The sequence below is a fragment of the Euleptes europaea genome, chromosome 12 (assembly GCF_029931775.1).
Source record: "Euleptes europaea isolate rEulEur1 chromosome 12, rEulEur1.hap1, whole genome shotgun sequence".
NCBI classification, from domain to species: domain Eukaryota; kingdom Metazoa; phylum Chordata; class Lepidosauria; order Squamata; family Sphaerodactylidae; genus Euleptes; species Euleptes europaea.
The window spans coordinates 18,555,462-18,575,557 of record NC_079323.1 but is presented as its reverse complement, the minus strand read 5'-3'; the positions used below and the strand labels follow the sequence as shown (position 1 = coordinate 18,575,557).

Genomic DNA, 20,096 nt, shown 5'->3' with positions numbered 1-20,096 from the left:
GTCTTGTCTCCTTCCCCTTGCTAGTCAGTCATTCAGGGTTTGTTGCTCCTGCTTATTTTGGCGCTGCTTTCAGGGGCAGACGGGCCCTTTAACTTTACCTGGAAAGTCCTGTGGGGGGGGAACCCTGGGCATCTGTTACCTTCCCCAGCCTTCCCCAGGGGCTGAGCCAAGGGAGCCTTCAGCATCTGGGCCCCTTGATTCTCCTTTCTCTTGGGCTGTTTCGCTGTCCCAATGGCCACGTATCTCTGCCTCTTCACTACTGCGACAGTTCCCTGTGGTCTTGCCACCGCCAGTCACATTTCGCCTGCAACCCACAGCTAAAGCTTGGAGTGCAACACCAACCTTTGCTTGTTTTGTGCTGGTTCCTTTGCTTGCTTCGGATGAGAAACCAGGCCCCTGTCCAAGTTTCTTGCGTTGCTTTCAGGACAGCAAAAAAAAAAAAAAAAAAATTGTGCACAATGGACTTTCTCTGCCCTGAACACTCGTTATTTTAGACATTTGCTGACAGCTCATTTCAGAAAAGCTGATGGTCTTAATATATATATTAAAGGAAGTTGCCTAGAGGAGGAAGAAAGGATTTGCCTGCTCCTCACTTTGCCCTGGAGCCATTCTTAGCCCACCTGTTGAATTTTTTAATACAAGATGAGGATTTCTTAGAAGTAGCTACCAGAAGGATTCCTGCAGGGAGCCTCTGCCTAAGAAATCGTTGCAAATAAAGATATTTTATTTTACAGAGTTTAAAAAAATAATATACAGAGGCACTGATGCAGTTTTTCCATCTTAGTCCAACTTGGTAGGCAGAGACTCCTAGGGGCTTTTTATCTTCTGCTGTCAGTGATGAAGGCTGACATAGGTGTGTTCAAGAGTCTTTCTTTAGAGGAGGAGATAAAAGCAGAGGTGGAAGACTGAGGGGAGAGATAAACCTCTGCATTTCTAACTAATTATGCATTGAGTACACCATAAGCCAAGCTTTCTGAAAGAGTTTGCTGTAAGGGGAATGACTGTGGATCCATTAATTTAAATGCATTTGCGTTTTTATTATAGTGATCTCATTATAGGTGCCTTTTTTGGTTGAGATTTTGAAGGAATTGTAGAGAAACTTAAAACTTAAGGAAGAAAAGCTGCCGCTTAATTGCTTAAAAGAACGGACGAGCCAGTTTTCTGTCTTCAAAAAATGGACATTCATGGCAGCTCGCACTAAACAAACGTAGGTTGATAAAATCACGTACCATCATGGCAGCCATTCTGAAAACAAAAATGAAGAGTGCAGTTCCACAAGAGCAATAAGATTATAAATCTAGGCCGCCTCAGGCAAAAACCAGACTCCTCCCCACACCCCCTCTAAAATCACAGATGGAGTTTGCCTGGAGCCAACAAAGATGGTATTGGCTGAACTATCTCTTAGGAAGCAGTTTCATCCTTGGGGCACAACCACAGAGAAGGCCCTTTGTGATAGACGCCTGCTAAACCTCTCAAGGTTGGGGACATCTGTAGGAAAGCCTCAAATAGTGATCCCACCTGAACAGCCAGATTAGATGGAAAAGGAAGTCCTTCAGATAGAATTAAAGGTGGTCTTGCCTATCTTGTAGAATATTAAATATTTTCATTTTCACTGTGTGTGTGTCTTAAGTGCTGTCAAGCCGCTTCCTACTTACGGCTACCCCATGAGTTAATGACCTCCAAAATGTCCTATTGTTCAAGTCTTGCAAACTGAGGGCTGTGGCTTCGGTGATCGAGTCAATCCATCTCATGTTGGGTCTTCCTCTTTTCCTGCTACCTTTGACTTTCCCTAGCATCCTCATCTTCTCATATCTCATAAGAAGTGAGCTGTGACTCACAAAAGCTTATACCCTGTCAGAAATATTGCTAGTTTTTAAGGTGCTACTGGACTCCTACTCTTTTCATGTTCTCATAGTGTGTCCAAAGTATAGTAGCCTCAGTTTAGTCACTATAGCTTCTAGGGAGAGTTCAGGCTTGATTTGATCTAGAACCGATTTATTTGTCTTTTTGGCAGTCGACGGTGTCCATAAAACATCACATTTCATTTTCATTACCCATTGCAATAACACAACAGAATACTTTAGCTGTATTTTTAGTTGATTAATCTGCCAAGGAAAGCTTGCTGTCCTTTGGAAGCAGGTTTCCGTAAATTGAAACGGAATGCATTAGGTCTGCCTGTCTCATTATTTTGCCAAACACAGGAAGCAACATTTGGGGGGAAATGGTGATAATGTGTACCACATGTTAACCTGAGAAAGGTGAACATTTTCCTGTTCTACTGCTGAGATTATAGGTTACAGATGGGTTCTAGATCAAATCAAGCCTGAACTGATCCAAGAAGCTAAAATGCCTAAACTGAGGCTATCGTATTTTGGTAACATTATGAGAAGGCAAGAGTCACTAGAAAAGACAGTCATGCTAGGAAAAGTTGAAGGCAGCAGGAAAAGAGGAAGACCCAGCAAGAGATAGATTGACTCAATAAAGGAAGCCACAGCCCTCAGTTTGCAAGATCTGAGCAAGGCTGTCAAAGACAGGACATTTTGGAGGACGTTGACTCATAGGGTCGCCATGAGTCGGAAGCGACTTGACGGCACTTAACACACACACACACTGCTGAGATACACTTCCAAGTTCCATGAAAACCCAGTGATTCATCTGGCAGTAAAATAAAAAAAAAAGTCTCTACCTCTTCTTAAGAACAGTTTGGCATTCATATTCTTCTCTTGAGAAGCACCTGTGAAGTCTGTGATCTCGTCAACGGAATATCCCAAAGCCTGTGTTTCATCCAAATGTTTGATGGCTTTTCATAGTGGAATACTAATTCCCTTCTATGTTGAAAGCATCCGTAATTGCTTAGTTATAATCTCCAAGGAGATTGGTAGCTGCTCTTGTAGGCTTTTCCCTCTGGCACGGCTTCTGATGGTACTCTAATGTGTCTTGTACAACATCCAACACCTCGCACTGTGATTGTATAGGACTTTGCAAACTAAACAGACGTACAAATTATTAAATGAGAAAGGAAGAAGAAATTAAATTATGGGCAACTTTTTAGGATTGGGGGGGTCCATGAAGAATCAGGGGGGTACAGTTTGGGAATCTCTACTTGCAGGGAGTTCAGCAGATTGATCCCTTTATTTGACACTCAAATGCTTTCAGCATTCCGTACCTTCTAAAGCATTTTCAGCCCTTACCAGATTGTTTAAAATCTTTCTTCCTTTTGTTTAATTTACAAAGACATGTTTTTCTGCATATCTTGGGAATTTCCCAAATAGGTAGAGACCATTCTCTTGTCTGTGGGTGGCCCCTTCGTGTGGATTTTGTCAACTGCATGGGTGGGGGAGGCAGCAATTTTACTTTTAGAGACAGTTATTGTTTGTGATTTCTCTGAATGATGTCTCAGCCATAATGTTCTTCACCCAGCACATAGTTAAACTGTGGAACTCCCTGCCCCAGGTTGTGGGGATGGCTGCCAACTTGGAAGGCTTTAAGAGGGAGTGGACGTGTTCATGGAGGAGAGGGGTGTTCATGGCTACTAGTCAAAATGGATTCTAGTCATGATGCATACCTATTGTCTCCAAGATCAGAAGAGCCTGCCTATTAAATTCGGTGCTGGGGAACACAGGCAGGATGGTGCTGCTGCAGTTGTCTTGCTTGTGGGCTTCCTAGAGGCACCTGGTTGGCCACTGTGTGAACAGACTGCTGGACTTGATGGGCCTTGGTCTGATCCAGCATGGCCTTTCTTGTGTTCTTAATGGCACGCTACAGTGCTTTTGTTTGCTGCGTCCCACATGTTAACCTGAGAAAGATGAACATTCCTCAGGCAGTTCAACCCAGCAGAAGAGATCTACACGCATTAGCAGTCTTCTGTACGTATACCCAGTGTCGATACACATCTGTGTGAATATCTTGAAACACATTGCAATATTTGTCTAAGAGCCGCTGAGCTAATTAGATGCTTTGTTTGATGTGCATCCCTCATCTAGAATTCCCAGTTATTATGAGCCACGAGAACTAGATTTTTTGGACAACCCTTTTAGCTCTTCCTTTAAAATACATCTCCACTAAGAAATGTGACTTTTTTTTTAAAAGCCCTCTTCATTTTGCAAGTAGTTCCTTGGTCATTTTTCTTTTCTCCTCTCCTGCATTGAATTTTACTTTACGATTGCATTCAAAATGAAGAGAATCACATAATGAGAATGGGAAAGCTATTCATGCTTTTATTTTTCTCGAAAGGTCAAAAGAATCGTGTGTCCAGATTTCTATATTAGCTTCCCCAACTTGGTCTGTCTGCTGTTCAGGTTTTTAATCTGACCTCCAGCTATGAAGGCAAATGAGCACTTTGAAAGTTTGTTGCAGTTAATCACATTACCGTGAGGTGGGGAAGCAGCATTATCCTCTTGCCATGGGTAGAAAACTCAGTGGCTCAATATCTTTCAAGAAGTCTAGCGAGGTATTAAAGCCAGGTATTACGGCCAGAGCTTTGTAAGTGGTGATTATGCTACAATCTGAAATGTAGTGCAGAAGGGAGAATGCGGCACCTGAAAAGAAAAATATCACTGCTTTAAACCAGTGTTTTTGAAACTTTCTGCTGTCAGGGAACTTTTTTGACAAAAATAGACAGGATTCTAGCACTTCTTTAGGCAAAGTTCGACGCCTTCCTCCAGCCAAAGGAGCCTTTCTGCAACATTAGTGGCTCTTCCCTCAACTGAACAGCCACCTAAAATAAAAGCTGCTTAGGCTAGAAGTAAAAGGTAAAGGTAGTCCCCCTGTGCACGCACCGGGTTATTACTGACCCATGGGGTGACGTCACATCCTGTCATTTACTAGGCAGTCTATGTTTACGGGGTGGTTTGCCATTGCCTTCCCCAGTCATCTACACTTTACCCCCAGCAAGCTGGGTACTCCTTTTACCGACCTCAGAAGGATGGAAGGCTGAGTCAACCTTGAGCCGGCTGCCTGAAACCAACTTCTGTTGGGATCGAACTCAGGTCATGAGCAGAGCTTTTGACTGCAGTACTGTAGCTTATCTCTCCGTGCCATGGGGCTCCTGTTAGGCTGGAGGAGGACTCCTATAATCCCTACTGCCTGATTAGTTTATCAAGGAATTTCTGTGCACCTGCCATGGAACTTTTCTGGCTCATCTTAGCACACACAAGACAATCTACGCAGGGTGCTATTGAGCTCTGCTGCTACTTTTGTGAAGATTACAAGTGTCAGATCTAGGACTCTGGGGACGTTGGGCAGAGTGCCCTCAACGGTCCCCCTTATCTAGGATGAAAACTGGGGATTCACATTGCCTCTTACCTTCCTGGGAGCTCCCTAGACAGTGGTGGCATTGTTTGGGTACTGGGCTGTTGGCCAATTTGGGAGCGTTGGCAGATGTCCGACCTCCTCCTCCTCTGGAGGCTACACCTTAGAATACCTCCAACTCCCCCCCCCCCCGTGTCTGCACGTTAGAGAAGAAGACCAGTAATGATAAGAAAGCTGTCTTTAGGAGAAGACTGCCACGTTACTAATCTTCAGGGCTCCCCAGAATGTCATTTGAAAATACAAATCTGCAATCTATTAAGAGTTCATTAAGATCATTCATTAAGATGGGGTGGTGTAGTAATCAACAGGAGCTGCCAGATCAAAACAGCCACCTGTGACAGAAGGGGAAGAAACACCTCAAGCTGAGCTAGAAAGAAATGTGTTCTGCTTCTGAACACAGAGTATAGCATTCTTTTATTGCCAAATTTTGGACCTTCTGCCTTAAAAACTGTACAAATGAATGTAATGATATCTTTTTGGAGCCAGTACAACAAGGAAGATATCATGAGCATCCTTTTTGACAGAGGGAGCATTGACTTATACCCTGAAAATCTTGTTGGTCTCTGAAGTGCTTCTGGACTCGAATCTAGCTATCCTTTTTATGATTTGTAATTCATATTTTCATTACGCATGCAACAGATCCTTGACCTTTATTACATTTTTGAAATGTCCGATTCTAATGGAATGTCATTGTTTTAATAGCAAGGTGACTTAAACCGCAAATTCCAACATGCTGTACTGGTTAGAGTGCCAGACAAGGATCTGGGACACCCAGATTCGAATCCCCACTCTTCCATTGGAAGCTTGTTGGATGAACTTGGGCCAGTCGCAAGACTTTCTGCAAAACCTATCCTGCAGATTATAGTGAGGATAAAATGGGGGAGAAGAAAATGATGTCATCGGTCACTTTGGGTCCTCCTCACAGAGGAGAAAAGTGAGGTATAAATAAGTAGTACTAATAAACTCCTCTTCCTCCAAGGTCAGTTGTCTACTCTGCTGGCAGCAGCCGTCCAAGATATTGTGTGGCATAGTGAAAACCCAGATGGTGTAGTGGTTGGAGTGTTAGGCTAGGATCTGGGATACCCAGACTTGAATCCCCGCTCTGCCGTGGACAATCGGGGTGATCATGGACCAGTCTCACACTCTCAGCTTAACTTACCTCACAGGGTTGGTGTGAGGATAAAATGAAGAAGAGAAGAATGTTGTAAGCCACTTTGGATCCCCACTGGGGAGAAAAGTGGAGTATAAATGAATAGTATCATTAAAAAAAATAACCTAACACTTGGACTACATTTTGCAAATGTTGGGCAAATATCTCTTTGGCCTAAAGACGCTTGCCTGGAAAACATCAGTTTCTTAAGCTGCTTACTTAGGTGCAGCTGCTATATTCCTAGCTTCCATATGGTGTCTCCAGAGATACATAAACTACCAGTGTTGGTTTCAGGAGCATTGCTTCAACTCCAGCCCAACTAATGTAAAAACTACAATCTGATATTAGTGGTTTAAGTCTATGGGATGAGTTAGAATTAGGAAGAATCAGGATTTCCTTTAGCAAAGCTATGAAACGAGCAGAACCAATAATAAGCTTTTACTAAAGTTCGTTTTGCTTGGCATAAAATTCTGTCTCACAGTTTTCAATTTTCAGATCTGTTTTTACAAGTTGTGGATGTACAACAGAACCTGGAGTCATAACTGATTAAATTTGTAGGGCAAATGGGAACTTGAGTACAGGATCATATCAGTATTTCCTTCTGCCTTGTGATTTAAGCAATGCATACGTGTTGTGCAATGGTAACTTGTAATAAAAAAAGATGAACTAAAGACTATAACAAGCTATGTATGCACCAATTCCAAAATTAAATGTAGCAGTGCACCAAGTTAGAATTGTAAGCAGTCAGAACAGGATGTGGGGCTGAACAGATCCCCTACCTGATAGAAGGTTACTATTTTTTGACTAGAAGATTTCTACGAGTTCCTCGCTCATGAGTCCTGAGGCCACAGAAAGTAAAACTTTTGTTCTGTTGGCTGTTGGGCTTTAATGTATGAAAGGCCATGATCTATCCCCCAGGCAAATTGAAAACTACGTATAAAAAAGTGGCTCTAAAACATTTTGCCTACCCATAAAGGCGTTTTAAGGTTACCATCTGAGCATTTTCAAGAGTGCAAATTACTCTCCCAAATGGTAATTTTTACACAGGTGTTTGCGTGGTTGGATGACTTGTTTTTTTGCGCCCTGTCCACTGAGATGTTCAAGTTCTGTTTCTGTTCAGTAAAATCAGCTGAAGTGTTTGTTTGCTGAAGAAGCTTTTTGAGTGACAAGCTGTCACTCAAGGAGCAGAGCCCTGCTTGCTGACCCAAGATAGACTGAAATTGGCTGCTACTACTCTGTTCAGTTTTTCCTGTCCCCTGTGCCTCGAGACTTAGGCAGCCTTGTTCGAGCCCCATTGTTTATGGAGGGAAACTGCAGGCAATGTGTGCAGGGTACCCAGAGCTTGCAGTCAGAAGGAGGAATTCTAAGGCTAAGAGAGCCAGCGTGGTGTGGTGGTTAAGAGTGGTGGTTTGATGGACTCTGATCTGGAAAACTGGGTTTGATTCCCCACTCCTTCCCATGAGCTATGGAGGCTAATCTGGTGAACTGGATTTGTTTCCCCAATCCTCCACACGAAGCCAGCTGGGTGACCTTGGGCTAGTCACAGTTCTTTCTGAACTCTCTCAGCCCCACCTGCCTCACAGGGTGTCTGTTGTGGGGAGGGGAAGGGAAGGAGATTATAAGCCGGTTTGATTCTTCCTTAAGTAGTAGAAAAAGTCGGCATATAAAAAACCAACTCTTCTTCTTCTAACCAGGCTATTTGGGGTGAATTAAAGAGGGTGAGGTATAAGAAGGGAGAAAAAAGTTCCTCATCTGTTGGCACCTGGATAGCTGACATTATGGTGAGGTAAATTTCTGTTTGAATTAATGGAATTATGGGTAAATTTGCATCAATGGATAAATTAGCATATGGAAATTTTGTGCAAGTATTGTCCTCTTTCCCCCTGGGGATTTTGAGGGCTCTTGTCCTCTTGGTTTGGTCCTCTATCGGTGGCCACCCTACTGTAGGGGGATTTGTGATTTCTCCACGGTGTAAGCTCATTGTCTAACCACAATGCAACATTGGGTTGTGCGTCCGTATGACACAATTTGGTGTATGTCCAAGGTTTTCTACCAGGGTGTGCTTTTCCCCCAACCAGTATCCACTGACAGCCTGAGTGATTGATGAATGTGTCCTTAGAAACAGAGGGGAGCACACATCACTTCCCACATGGGGACAGCTGTATCATCACGTCTGGTGTGTGTTTTTAAGGTCAGAAAACTATTGTATTAAGTTTATTTTGCCTCTGGCTTTAAAAAAACAACCCTTCATTTCTGTAAAAAAAAAAACACATTCTGCAAGTCTTATTTCCTATTGTTCCTTTGCAAGACTACTGGAGAAGCAAGGTTTCCTCTTTCATTCCAGTTGTTCCAACGGGATCCCCGGCCATAAAATTCCATAATGCATCTTTCTCGCACAAAAATACCTGTTCGTTTCATCCCCTGCTGATAGCTACTTCTAAGCAAGCCTTTTCCTTTGAGCCAGAGTTATAACTATGCACTTGTAACAAGGTTTTATACTGTGCCTTTCTCCCCAATGCGTACCCAGAGTGGTTTACATTGTTCTCTCCTCCATTTCATCCTCACCATAACCCTGTGAGGTAGGTTAGACTGACAGATGTTGTGGAGGAATATCTGCATCAGGAAAGAGTTGGTAGTCGACTGCCAGATCTTGTGCAGGTATTGCTGGCAAAGCACTTCAGAGGAATTGGCCCGAGAATGATGATCTTCACGTAGGCTGTTATCGAAAGAAACTATCTATAATCCACTCTCCGAGTGAGATAGCGACATCCTACTTCACCCCCTTATCATACAGCTGAATTTTCTTTTTTAACAATTTCTTTTAAAACTGGCTTCTGGTAGGTGGAGGGGGGGTTGTTCTCCCCGCTATCTTGTTGTTCTGTTGGTTGGCTCTTCTGTACTTTCGACACAGTAGCCTTTCAACACTCTTCATTCTTTTTTTGGTTCTCAGTTCTAAAAAAAAGACTGAGGAAAACATCTTTCACCAAATATAGTCAGGGCTGTGTGTGTGTCACAATTCTGCTGGTGGGCAGGAAAGCTGCAGAACGGACCACGGAATCCAGTGTCCTGGCTATCTCGGGTTTTTATTTTATTTTTTATATTTTAAAAATAAAACTAATAATTTTGGAGCTTTTATTAACAGTTATGCTCACAGGCATGGGTATAATCCAGCCACTCCTGCTTCTGTATCATTGGAATGAAGCTTCCAGTTGCCTACAAACCTGATTTTTTTGTTGCCTGTCAAGCAATACTCAGATGAATATCACTAGATCAGAGCCAGGAGCTCATAAATGTATCTTTTTTTTAAAAAAAAGAATTTTTATTATTTTCTCATTTAATACCTCATATATACATCACTACTGAGTATTAAAAAATAGTAAATGTAAATTAAAGTCTAATAGAATGTCTAATACAAATAAAAATGACTCCCCCTTCACTTTCTTCCGTCTGAAAATAAATTGTAAGTACTTTTGCTAACAGCGTAATCCCCATCTATATAAAAAATGTATCCTTTTCCTGTTTTATCTAATACAAATCTTATGGTATCCTAGTTAGCCATTATACAAAATACATACATGGGATTAAATCAAAAATTATCCTTTAAGTTGATCCATCAGAAAATAATTTTCACAATAAGTTCTCCACACCTCCTTACCCCCCAAAAATAATATCACTAGGTGTTCATATAATAATAATAATAATAATTACCCAACATCTTTCCATTCATTAAAAGAAGTATATAATTTCCAACAAGATTCGCCCATTCTTTATTTTAAGCATTAATATTCTAATATATCAATATCAATTATGATTCTCTTTCCATTTAAACCAGTCCCTTTAACCCATTCCCTTTAATCATGTCACCAAGAAAGACCCCTCTTTTATATTAGTCTCTTCTCTCAGAATTTCCAACGGTATCTTTCTGATGTTACTAACCATAGAAACTGCAAATTAACTGAACAGTTTCTTTTAGTTTAATGCAGTGTTTCTTTTCTGTTGTGTCTCTCTGCTTCATCTCATCACTACTATTTTGTGGCTTGTTGCGCTGCTGAATTCTTCTAATAAATACTGAGCAGCCCCTCCTGTGTGTAATGGGCCACATGCAGTAAGGCTCTTCTAAGCAAGCTCCATCCACTGGAGATGACGGGAGTCACCTCTTCTTCCCAAAGATATCTTCCTTTGCATAGTTCTCTGCACCTTGTTTGTGATGCTCTTTCTGTTGAAGCTACTTCTACGGATCTGTCTTTATGTCTCAGGCCTGCTCTGAGGGAGGAGAATGCAGGTGTCAGTTGCTAGGCAACGCCTAGAGTAAAGGAGTATGTCAACAGTTGCCTAGCAACCCCTATGTCGTTGGTCCTCTTCCTCCTCTGTAACTGGTGGGGTTAACACAGGGACTTTGCGGTGGACTAGGATCTCAGAAAGTTTAATAGGTTACATAGTTCAGGTCGTTCCTCTAAATGATACCTGGTCTAGGGTGTGTGGTTCTCTTCTTCCTCTTGCCCCTTCTTTATTTCAGTTTTTCCCATTTGAAATCCGTTTCATTCCTATTACGTCTCCTCTCTGATAAATATGTTCTTGAAAGAAACAAAAAAAAAGTGATATCTTTAAAAAAAAAAAATTATCGGAGAACAACAATAGCAATTACACTAAATAACAGCAACTAAAAGAAGCAGAAAAAAGTGATATCTAATGCACTTGATTAAATGTGTCTCTCCCCTTTTCTTAAAAATCAGAGTTCAGAATCGATCTCTTTACTGATATCCATGTTTTCAAAAATTGTGCATTCTGTGATGGGTTTATGCAGATACCCAGGAATTAAACTATAAACCAGAGTAATCTTAATTTCTGGGTTTATCGGTAGTGGTTATTTTTATTTCCTGAGCTATTTTGGGCAGATCAGTACACGGAGCATGAAATGAACCTGCTGATGCCTGCCAGAAATTAACCGCAACCAAGCTGAACGGTGCCGCGTTAGAAAGCCGTCCTCCGCTGCTGTTGCGTTTCACTAATAATACCTCTGCTGTGGAATTCAGTAAAGAGGGCTAATTTCATCTAGCCCGTGACGTCATTCCCCATTGTTGTAGCGGTCTATTTTAAGGCTGTGGCAAATTTCATCGAAAAGTTTTTTCTGCAGGCAGATGAAGCTGCGGTATAGAAAAAACCAGGAGGAGGCACAATTGGTCTTTTAGGGGGCGAAAGAAGCTTCAAATTGGCAGCGCTACAGTTTGGGCAGCGTTGACTCTCTTGGACGTCAAATGGAGTTCGAGAATATCTCAGTTCAAAACCTAGGCCGATGAAGTTTAATTCTGCTGTCTCTGCTCTGTGTGCTGCAGAGTCTTTTTGAGCCGTGGGGTAAAATGTTGAGGGTGATAGGTTAGTGGCTAATAAGCCACTGTTAATTATGTGTGAGGGGCTGTGGCTCAGTGGTAGAGCATCAGCTTGGCATTCAGAAGGTCCCAAGTTCAGTCCCCAGCATCTCCCATTAAAGGGACTAAGTGATGTGCCTGAGACCCTGGGGAGCCGCTGCCGGTCTGCGTATACAAAACTGACTTTGATAGACCTAGGGCAGTGATGGCGAACCTTTTAGAGACCGAGTGCCCAAACTACAACCCAAAACCCACTTATTTATCGCGAAGTGCCAACACAGCTAGAAGTCCACATTGAGCTAGGGGTTGCCAGGTCCCTCTTTGCCACCTGCGGGAGGTTTTTGGGGCGGAGCCTGAGGATGGTGGGGTTTGGGGAAGGACTTCAATGCCATAGAGTCCAATTGCCAAAGTGGCCATTTTCTCCTGGTGAACTGAAATAGCAGATCTCCTGCTGCTACTTGGAGGTTAAACAATAAAAACGTATGCTGAATAACCACAGTTAAATCAATCAACAGCACCAGCTCACTATACACTTTCAATAGTAGTTCAGTTTGCTCAGGGAGGAGTTGGGGAAGACCCACCTACTGCTTGCAGTTCATGAGATGTGGTCCCACGTCTTGTTGGATTTCTCTCTTATTCACCTCCACGTGAGGTTGGACTGTAATGTTTATCGTCATGTGTGCTTAGACACTATATAGATTGTTATGTGTGTGTGTGTAAAGTGCCATCAAGTCGCAGCCGACTTATAGCGACCCCTTTTGGGGTTGTCATGGCAAGAGACTAACAGAGGTGGTTTGCCAGTGCCTTCTTCTGCACAGCAACCCTGGTATTCCTTGGTGGTCTCCCATCCAAATACTAACCAGGGATGACCCTGCTTAGCTGCTGAGATCTGACGAGATCAGGCTAGCCTGAGCCATCCAGGTCAGGATAGATTGTTATACGCTGTAGTATTTCTTGTATGTTTCTTGTCTATTTCATTACATCTTGTCCCATTCTTTAGCCTGATGTTTTTGTTTTTGTTTGTAACTACCTCTTGAATTTTGGAGTTCTCCTGGAGTTAGACAACAGAGATCTCCACCCTGGAGGAAATAGAAACTCCAGAGGGCAGACTCTGGCGTCTTGTCCCTGTTGAGCTTGCTCCCTTCCTCAAATTCCACCCATCCTCAGAAACCACCCTCAAATATCCAGGAATTTCCCAAGCAGGAGATGGGAACCCTATCCCCCCCCCACAGTGCTAAATTTATGAGTTCAAGGTGTGTTCTGATATTGCTAAATCCTGAAAAGTCATAAGCAAAATGAAGACTAAGCATAATTATATACTTGTTCAAAGAAAGAAGAGGGGGGCTGAGGAAACTGCTGGAGCCTTTTGTAAGAAGATGAGCGTGGGTGATTGGTGAAATTTAATAAACTAGGCAATGCTGGAAGCCTAACTGAATCCTTGGCTTTGTAATCACGGAAGGGGCTCGCAGCCCACATTACTTTTCCTGGAGGGATTAAGTCCTAGCTACACCAGTCAGCGTGAGAGATCAGAAGGCAATGAAAAGTGTTAAAACTTTCACCCTTAGGAGCCCGAGGTTCTCTGCAGCAAGCTTGCAATAATGAATCCTTTGTGACTTATGGCAGGCAGGCTCCAGTTCCGAATAAGCAAGAGGAAAAGAGAAGCAGGAAAAAATATTCTGGCTGACATGACAGGCATTTCAGACCGGTGATAAAACGACAAGCCGTGTCTTTCAAAACATGGGAAGGTTTCATCAAGTACTTACCGTCGAAGACAGCTGTCCATGTTCCCAGCTGGGCAACTTGCTATTCAATCAAAAATATAGGATTTATCCCTGTATTTGGGATATGGGAAAAACGAAATGACTTGTGATTATTTATTTTTATTTACATCCATTTTTCTCAATGAGACTCAAAATGTATTATACAGTGTAAATCAATGCAGTCAATAGGGTGACTGGCTGTAATAGTTGGAGTGGGGCCGTAGTTTAGTGTTAGAACATTTGCCACACATGGCAGAAGGTACTTGGTTCAGTCCCCAGCATCGCCAGCTTAAATGATCAGGTAGCAGGTGTTGTGAAATACCTGTGCTTGAGGCTCTGGGGATCTTCTGCCATTCGGAGAAAACAATGCTAACCTTGATAGACTGTGGCATCAGTCAGATTCATAGATCCGTGTGTTCACCGAGTTTGAGGAACAGCCATCAAACAAAGTGCTTTACAGTATCTTGCTCCTCTTGGCCTCTGAAAAGGAAATATGAAGATACCTTCAGCAAGCCAGCTTGGGCCGGGTTTGTTTCTGTTTGTTCATCTTCTGTCATTCTGGAAGCATTTTTTCCCCTGATGTGGGCCTGCTGTTTTTGTCCATGTTGGAATCAGTTTCCCTCTCCTAGCATGGTTTGCTTCCTTCTGATGGATGGATTGTTTGCTTTCAGCCAGATATACTTTATTTCATACATTCATTCATATCAGGGGTTCTCCACTTCTGTATTCTTGAGGGATGCTATGTTCTTCAGATAGTCATCCAGGAGAGGAGTGGGGAGGGCAAGAATGTGTTTTGGTATATCAGAGGTCCCCAACCCTGCTGAGTCTCTGCACATTTTCCAAATTTTGAGAAAGGGGAGTTGGCATTGCCATAAAAAAGGCTTTCTAGGGTGATGGGGCAATCATAAAACACTGGGAGGTTCTAAGCCAATTGCCCTCCTGTGATGGGGGGGGGGCTGTTTCTGAATAGATGTGTCCTGCAGACCCAAAGATGGTTTCTCCTGGAGTCTTCTGAAGCACCTCCTACTCCACTGAGGTGGAGAAAAGGCAAGATGGATGCTCTGTTTTGGGGAAGAGGGGCTTTGGAGAAGAAGGCACTGGCACCATGTTGGAGATTACAGCAGGAAACACATCAGCGCCCACTGGCACCACATTAGGGATCACTGTGCTACGTGGTCTGACTCCTTTGTATCTGGCCAGGTTGTATCACAAAATCACTGCTACTCAATGGAAAGAGCTGCATAGTTACTGAGCACATGTGTTTTGGGGATAGCCAAGGCACAGCATGCAAAACCAAGGTGTAACATTAAAATCTAGAATATGCCCATCTTTCCTTAGGAGTGATACTGTGGGACAAAGTTAACCAATGCTTTGATTTAAATGTGGTAAAGCTCCTCGGGGAACCAGATGAAATTACTTCCATGGCCACATCCAGCCAAATAGCCCCCATTGTCTGTTTTTGATACAGAGCACCTTCCAGAAACTTCTTTGTGCATCAGAGAGTAGCCGTGTTGGTCTGCAGTAGGAAGCTCTGACTCTTGAAAGCTCTGACAAAGGGAGCTCTGATGAAGGAAGCTCAGATTCTTGAAAGCTTATACCCCACAAATCTTGTTGGTCTCTAAGGACTACTGGACTCAAATCTATCTGTTCTTAATGTATGTATATTCTGGTCTCCAGGATCAGAGGAGCATGCCTATTATATTAGGTGCTGTGGAACACAGGCAGGACAATGCTGCTGCAGTCGTCTTGTTTGTGGGCTTCCTAGAGGCACCTGGTTGGCCACGGTGTGAACAGACCTCTGGACTTGATGGACCTTGGTCTGATCCAGCATGGCCTTTCGTACGTTCTTATGTTCTGGTCCCTTTCTGCACCTTTGAAGAGTTATATTCAAAATCAGCTCAGTGATATCTTCCCTTTCCGCAGCTTCTGTTGTTGGAGTTTGCAAGCTTTTGAGTAAACACATGAACACATGAAGCTGTCTTCTAAGAACATAAGAACATAAGAAAGGCCCTGCTGGATCAGACCAAGGCCCATCAAGTCCAGCAGTCTGTTCACACAGTGGCCAACCAGGTGCCTCTAGGAAGCCACTAACAAGACGAGTGCAGCAGCACCATCCTGCCTGTGTTCCAGGATGGTATTCTGCTGAATCATACCCTTGGTCCATCAAAGTCAGTATTGTCTACTCAGACCAGCAGCAGCTTTCCAGAGTCTCAGGCTGAGGTCTTTCACACCACCTACTTGCCTATTCCCTTTAAGTGGAGATGCCGGGGATTGAACCTGGGACCTTCGGCTTGCCAAGCAGATGCTCTACCACTGAGCCTGATGAATAGTTGTTTATAACCTAGCAGTGGACACATCTCTACACCCTTAGAATCTGGCCCAGTTAACAGTACCGCTTTGCAGGTTATTACATCTCTTTCTCTCTCGCTCTTCCCCCCACCCCCCAAATTGACATCGCATCTCTTATTCCCTGTGCCAACGTAACAGCAGCTATTAATGCCGTTAAACAATGACTCACTTTATGTAGCCTCTTTTAACAATGATTTCCCTGCTGTCTCTTTTTGCGCCCCACCAAATGTAATTTCAGCTTTGAGATAGCAGCTGCGCAGAACTTCCATACCTTTAAGTAATGCCCTTTTCTCCCACCGCTGTTCTTTGTCATTCCCCCCACCCCTCCCCGTGCATTATTTTTTCTTATGCAACTGGCCCAGCGTTCAGGATGCAGGTGCTTGCTTCGATGCCTTGGCTTCGCGTATTCCCTCATTACGAACGTCCCCTCCAACGTCATGTTTACACTGAGGAGGTTTATTATTAGCTTCGTATGTTTCTCTCACACTTCCAGGGGAGTGGCTGTGGGGTAAGCCTGGGCACGCCTACCCCTTTCCATACAGTTGCAAAGAAATATTAGAAAGGGTTGTATAAGATTGAAAACACCCCTCCCAGCAGTTCCATCCCACCCCCTTTGAAAAATTATTGACTGCACTCCCCGGCGAGACGCCATGGGCGAGCGGGACGTTTGATCTTTATTGACTTTGCCATCTCTGAGAATAAAGAAAATGGGCAAAAACGAAAATAGTAATTGGAAATAGCTCCTGTGGAGGAAAGCTGTCATGAGGCAGATTGATTTGACCGTGGCAGAAGTAGTGCTATTGATTGTGAGTCCGTAGTGAATTTTTAAAAAAGAGGTCCAGAAAACTTAATCTGCCTCTTCTTCTTTCGCTTTGTGTCTGTGGGCGTGGGAGGGAGCGGGAGACAAAGAAATGGCAACTTGGCATGTTCTGCTAGGAGAAAGACTTACAAAGAGCTATAGGAATGTTATCGCGCCTCCTTCGGCAATGGCCTCTCTTGAAGAGTGGGAACAGATTTCTTCAAAATCACAGCAGGGCTAATTTTTCTTATTATGGTGCTGTAAAGAATGATCGAAATTACTTTTTTTTTTTTGGAAGAAGTCTTCAAGATAACATTATCTTTGGTGTGGGGGGGAAGCAAACCTCTCACAGATGTGGAAACTGCAGGCACTAATGATGCATTGTGCGTGTGTCAGTTGCCAGTCAAGACGCTGAAAACGTCCAACTTTGTGAAGCGCCCCCTCTGAATCTCTTTTAAAGAGGGAAGCAGTGTTTGATCTGCATGAGGCATGCTCTACCTGTAATCTTCCCAGACAGCCATAGTCTACCAGCCAAAATAAGCAGTCCACTAGCAGATTGATAAATTTCTTGTTTTGCAGCCTGGCAGGCCACAGTTATTTGGCTGTCAATCTCCTCAGCGGTGCAGGCGTGCTCTTTGCAAAGGGATTACTCGGCCATCCTTGTTCGTTTCCATAAAGTATCTCCTTGGATTTGGCCTCTAAATGTCTAACAGACAGTTACTCCAAAGCAGGAACTCTGGTGTGAACAAAGTATTTATTTATTTAAATCATTTCTACCTAGGGTTGCCAGGTGCCCGGTGGCTGCGGGCAAGCCCCCGCAATTTGCCCCTCTGCCCGCCGACCACCTGAGAGTTGGTGTGCAAACATGCATGTGCACGCGCACACCGCTTTACCACTCAAACTAAGAGGTATAAGGACCCACGCGCAATCCTGACCTCAGCCCCATAGCCTCCCGCCGGAGGAGAGGGGGGACCTGGCAGTCCTATTTCTACCCTGCCTTAATAGCACATAAATTGTTCCATTTCTTCCCTGGGAATGTTCAGCGCATGTAACAGGCCTTCTGCTGCATTACAGAGATGAGGGTAGCCCTTTCCCGTAGTTTGCGTTCATTGGCAACTTTCTATCATGGCTGGTAAATATCTGGCATTATGTCTTAACCTTCCCCCTTAATCTGGGTTTGGGAGCTCTTGTCGTATTTATGCGGCATATTCCCTGATGTCATCTCTACTCTGCTAGACGCATGGGGAAGTGCCCTGATTGCCACAATTGTACGTGTGCTCTTTGTTTATTTCGATTAAAATGTTTATATTCCGCCTTTCTTGCTGGTCACGGTGGCTCAGGGCAGGGTACACAAACCTGCCCAGTTTTTGGCCATACCCAAAAAATGATTCCCAAACTCTGTAATCTGAAAAATGCAGATCTTCTCTACCAGCATAGTGTAGTGGTTAAGAGTGGTAGTTTGAAGTGGTGGACTTTAATCTGGAGAACTGGGTTTGATTCCCCACTCCTCCACATGAGCGGCAGAGGCTAATCTGGTGAACCGGGTTAGTTTCCCCACTCCTGCACAGGAAGCCAGCTAGGTGACCTTGGGCTAGTCACAGTTCTTGTAGAGCTCTCTCAGCCCCACCTACCTCACAAGGTGTCTGTTGTTAGATGAGGAAGGGAAGGTGATTGTAAGCCGGTTTGATTCTCCCTTAAGTGGTAGAGAAAGTCAGCATATAAAAACCAACTCTTCTTCTTCTTCTACATATGACTCATTGCAAGGAATGCTGTATCATTCTATCCTTTATTTGCAGATTGTGATGGACTTTAAGCATCCAGATGGACAGGCGGCAGCAGTGATGCTGCCTCAACGGAGTTTACTTGTGATGAGTGGAGAGTCCAGATACCTTTGGACCCATGGGTAGGTGTTAAAGTTCACATATTAATTATACTGCATACATAAACCAGAATGACGACTATCTTCCCCTGCTGTTCGTCAGGAGATAAACAATTTATCAACTGTACATATTATATTTGTAATACAACTCTGTGAAACAAGTGAAACCTAGGAGCTTGTTAACACAGGATTAACCTGCTTCGCGAAGGAGGCAACTTGCCGCACATAATACATGAAGAAGTGTTGTATGAAAGAAAGAAAAAACAATACAGCCTCCATTTATTTTGTATTTAGTCTGGATTAAAAGGTGTTAATTTGTAAGACTTGTATTACAAATGTAATATGTACCTTTGTTATTATTGAATTGATTTTCATATATACAAATACACTAACACATTGTGAGTTTTGAATGTAATTTCATACCATAAGTTGGGTACCAGTTGATAAATTGTTTGTCTTGCATATTTAGTACCTGACTCCCCCCATTATTATCATTCAGTTTGTCAAGAGATGCCCATGAATGAGTTTCTAGTTTACCTTTATGTCAGGCCTAGCCTGGGCGATGTGCAGAGAATGCCAGGCATTGTCTGACAGAGAATGTTGTGCTTTCACCAGGTGCTGCCCAAGGTCAGCCTCACCAACGGTCAACTGCCAACTATGTATTTTGACTCTGAACTTCGTGGGAACTTATTCCGGTGGGAGGGGGGTTGCCATGGTTTCCTGTGTTATTCTGTATTCTTTCATTTATACCCAGCACCAAGCTTTTAGTTCTCATAAGTGCCGTCTTGATTCCTAGCTACTGTTAACCTGTGGATTCTCCAATAAATCAACTCTCTTTTGGACTACTTGTCTGTGGATGTTGTTTATGGGACTGTCACGGGGCAAGTGCTTACACCTTATTGATTGGTTTTTATAGATATTTATACCCTACTGTTCTTCCCCAGTGGGGACCCGAAGCGGCTTACAGTATCATTCTTCCCTTCTCCATGTCACCCTCTCAGCAGCAGCCATGTGAGGAAGGTCGGGCTGAGAGTGACGGGCCCCAGACCACTAAGTGAGCTTCCTTGGCAGAGTAGAAATTTGGCGCTGAATCTCCCAGATCCTAGTCCCAACACTCTAAGCACTGCGCCATGCTGGTGTAAGCAAGCACTATGAACCTACATGGCACTTTGCAAAGTAATGTAAGTGGAAAAGGAAGAGTTTTTTCCCCCCTATCACAGAGCTTACAATTTAAATATTGACAGCAGGGAAGTGTATATATGTTAAGTGCCATCAAGTTGCTTCTGACCTATGGTGACCATATGAATCAGTGACCTCCAAAATGTCCTGTTGCTAACAGCCTTGCTCAGGTCTTGCAGACAGGCCATGGCGTCCTTTATAGAGTCAACCCACCAGTGTGGTGTAGCGGTTAAGAGCAGTAGTTTGGAGAGGTGGACTCTAGTCTGGAGAACTAGGTTTGATTCCCCATTTCTCCACATGAAGC

The 20,096-nt window shown here is 43.5% G+C and overlaps 1 protein-coding gene across 1 annotated transcript in view; it reads left to right on the top strand.

The window, feature by feature from the left end:
- The window catches only part of ALKBH8 (alkB homolog 8, tRNA methyltransferase), a 55,522-nt gene that overhangs the window by 14,824 nt on the left and 20,602 nt on the right, over nt 1–20,096 (top strand). Inside the window, exon 7 of the mRNA XM_056858593.1 lies at nt 18,531–18,637. Within this exon, the coding sequence (XP_056714571.1) occupies nt 18,531–18,637 (107 nt within the window). The remainder of the gene's footprint in view (nt 1–18,530; nt 18,638–20,096) is intronic.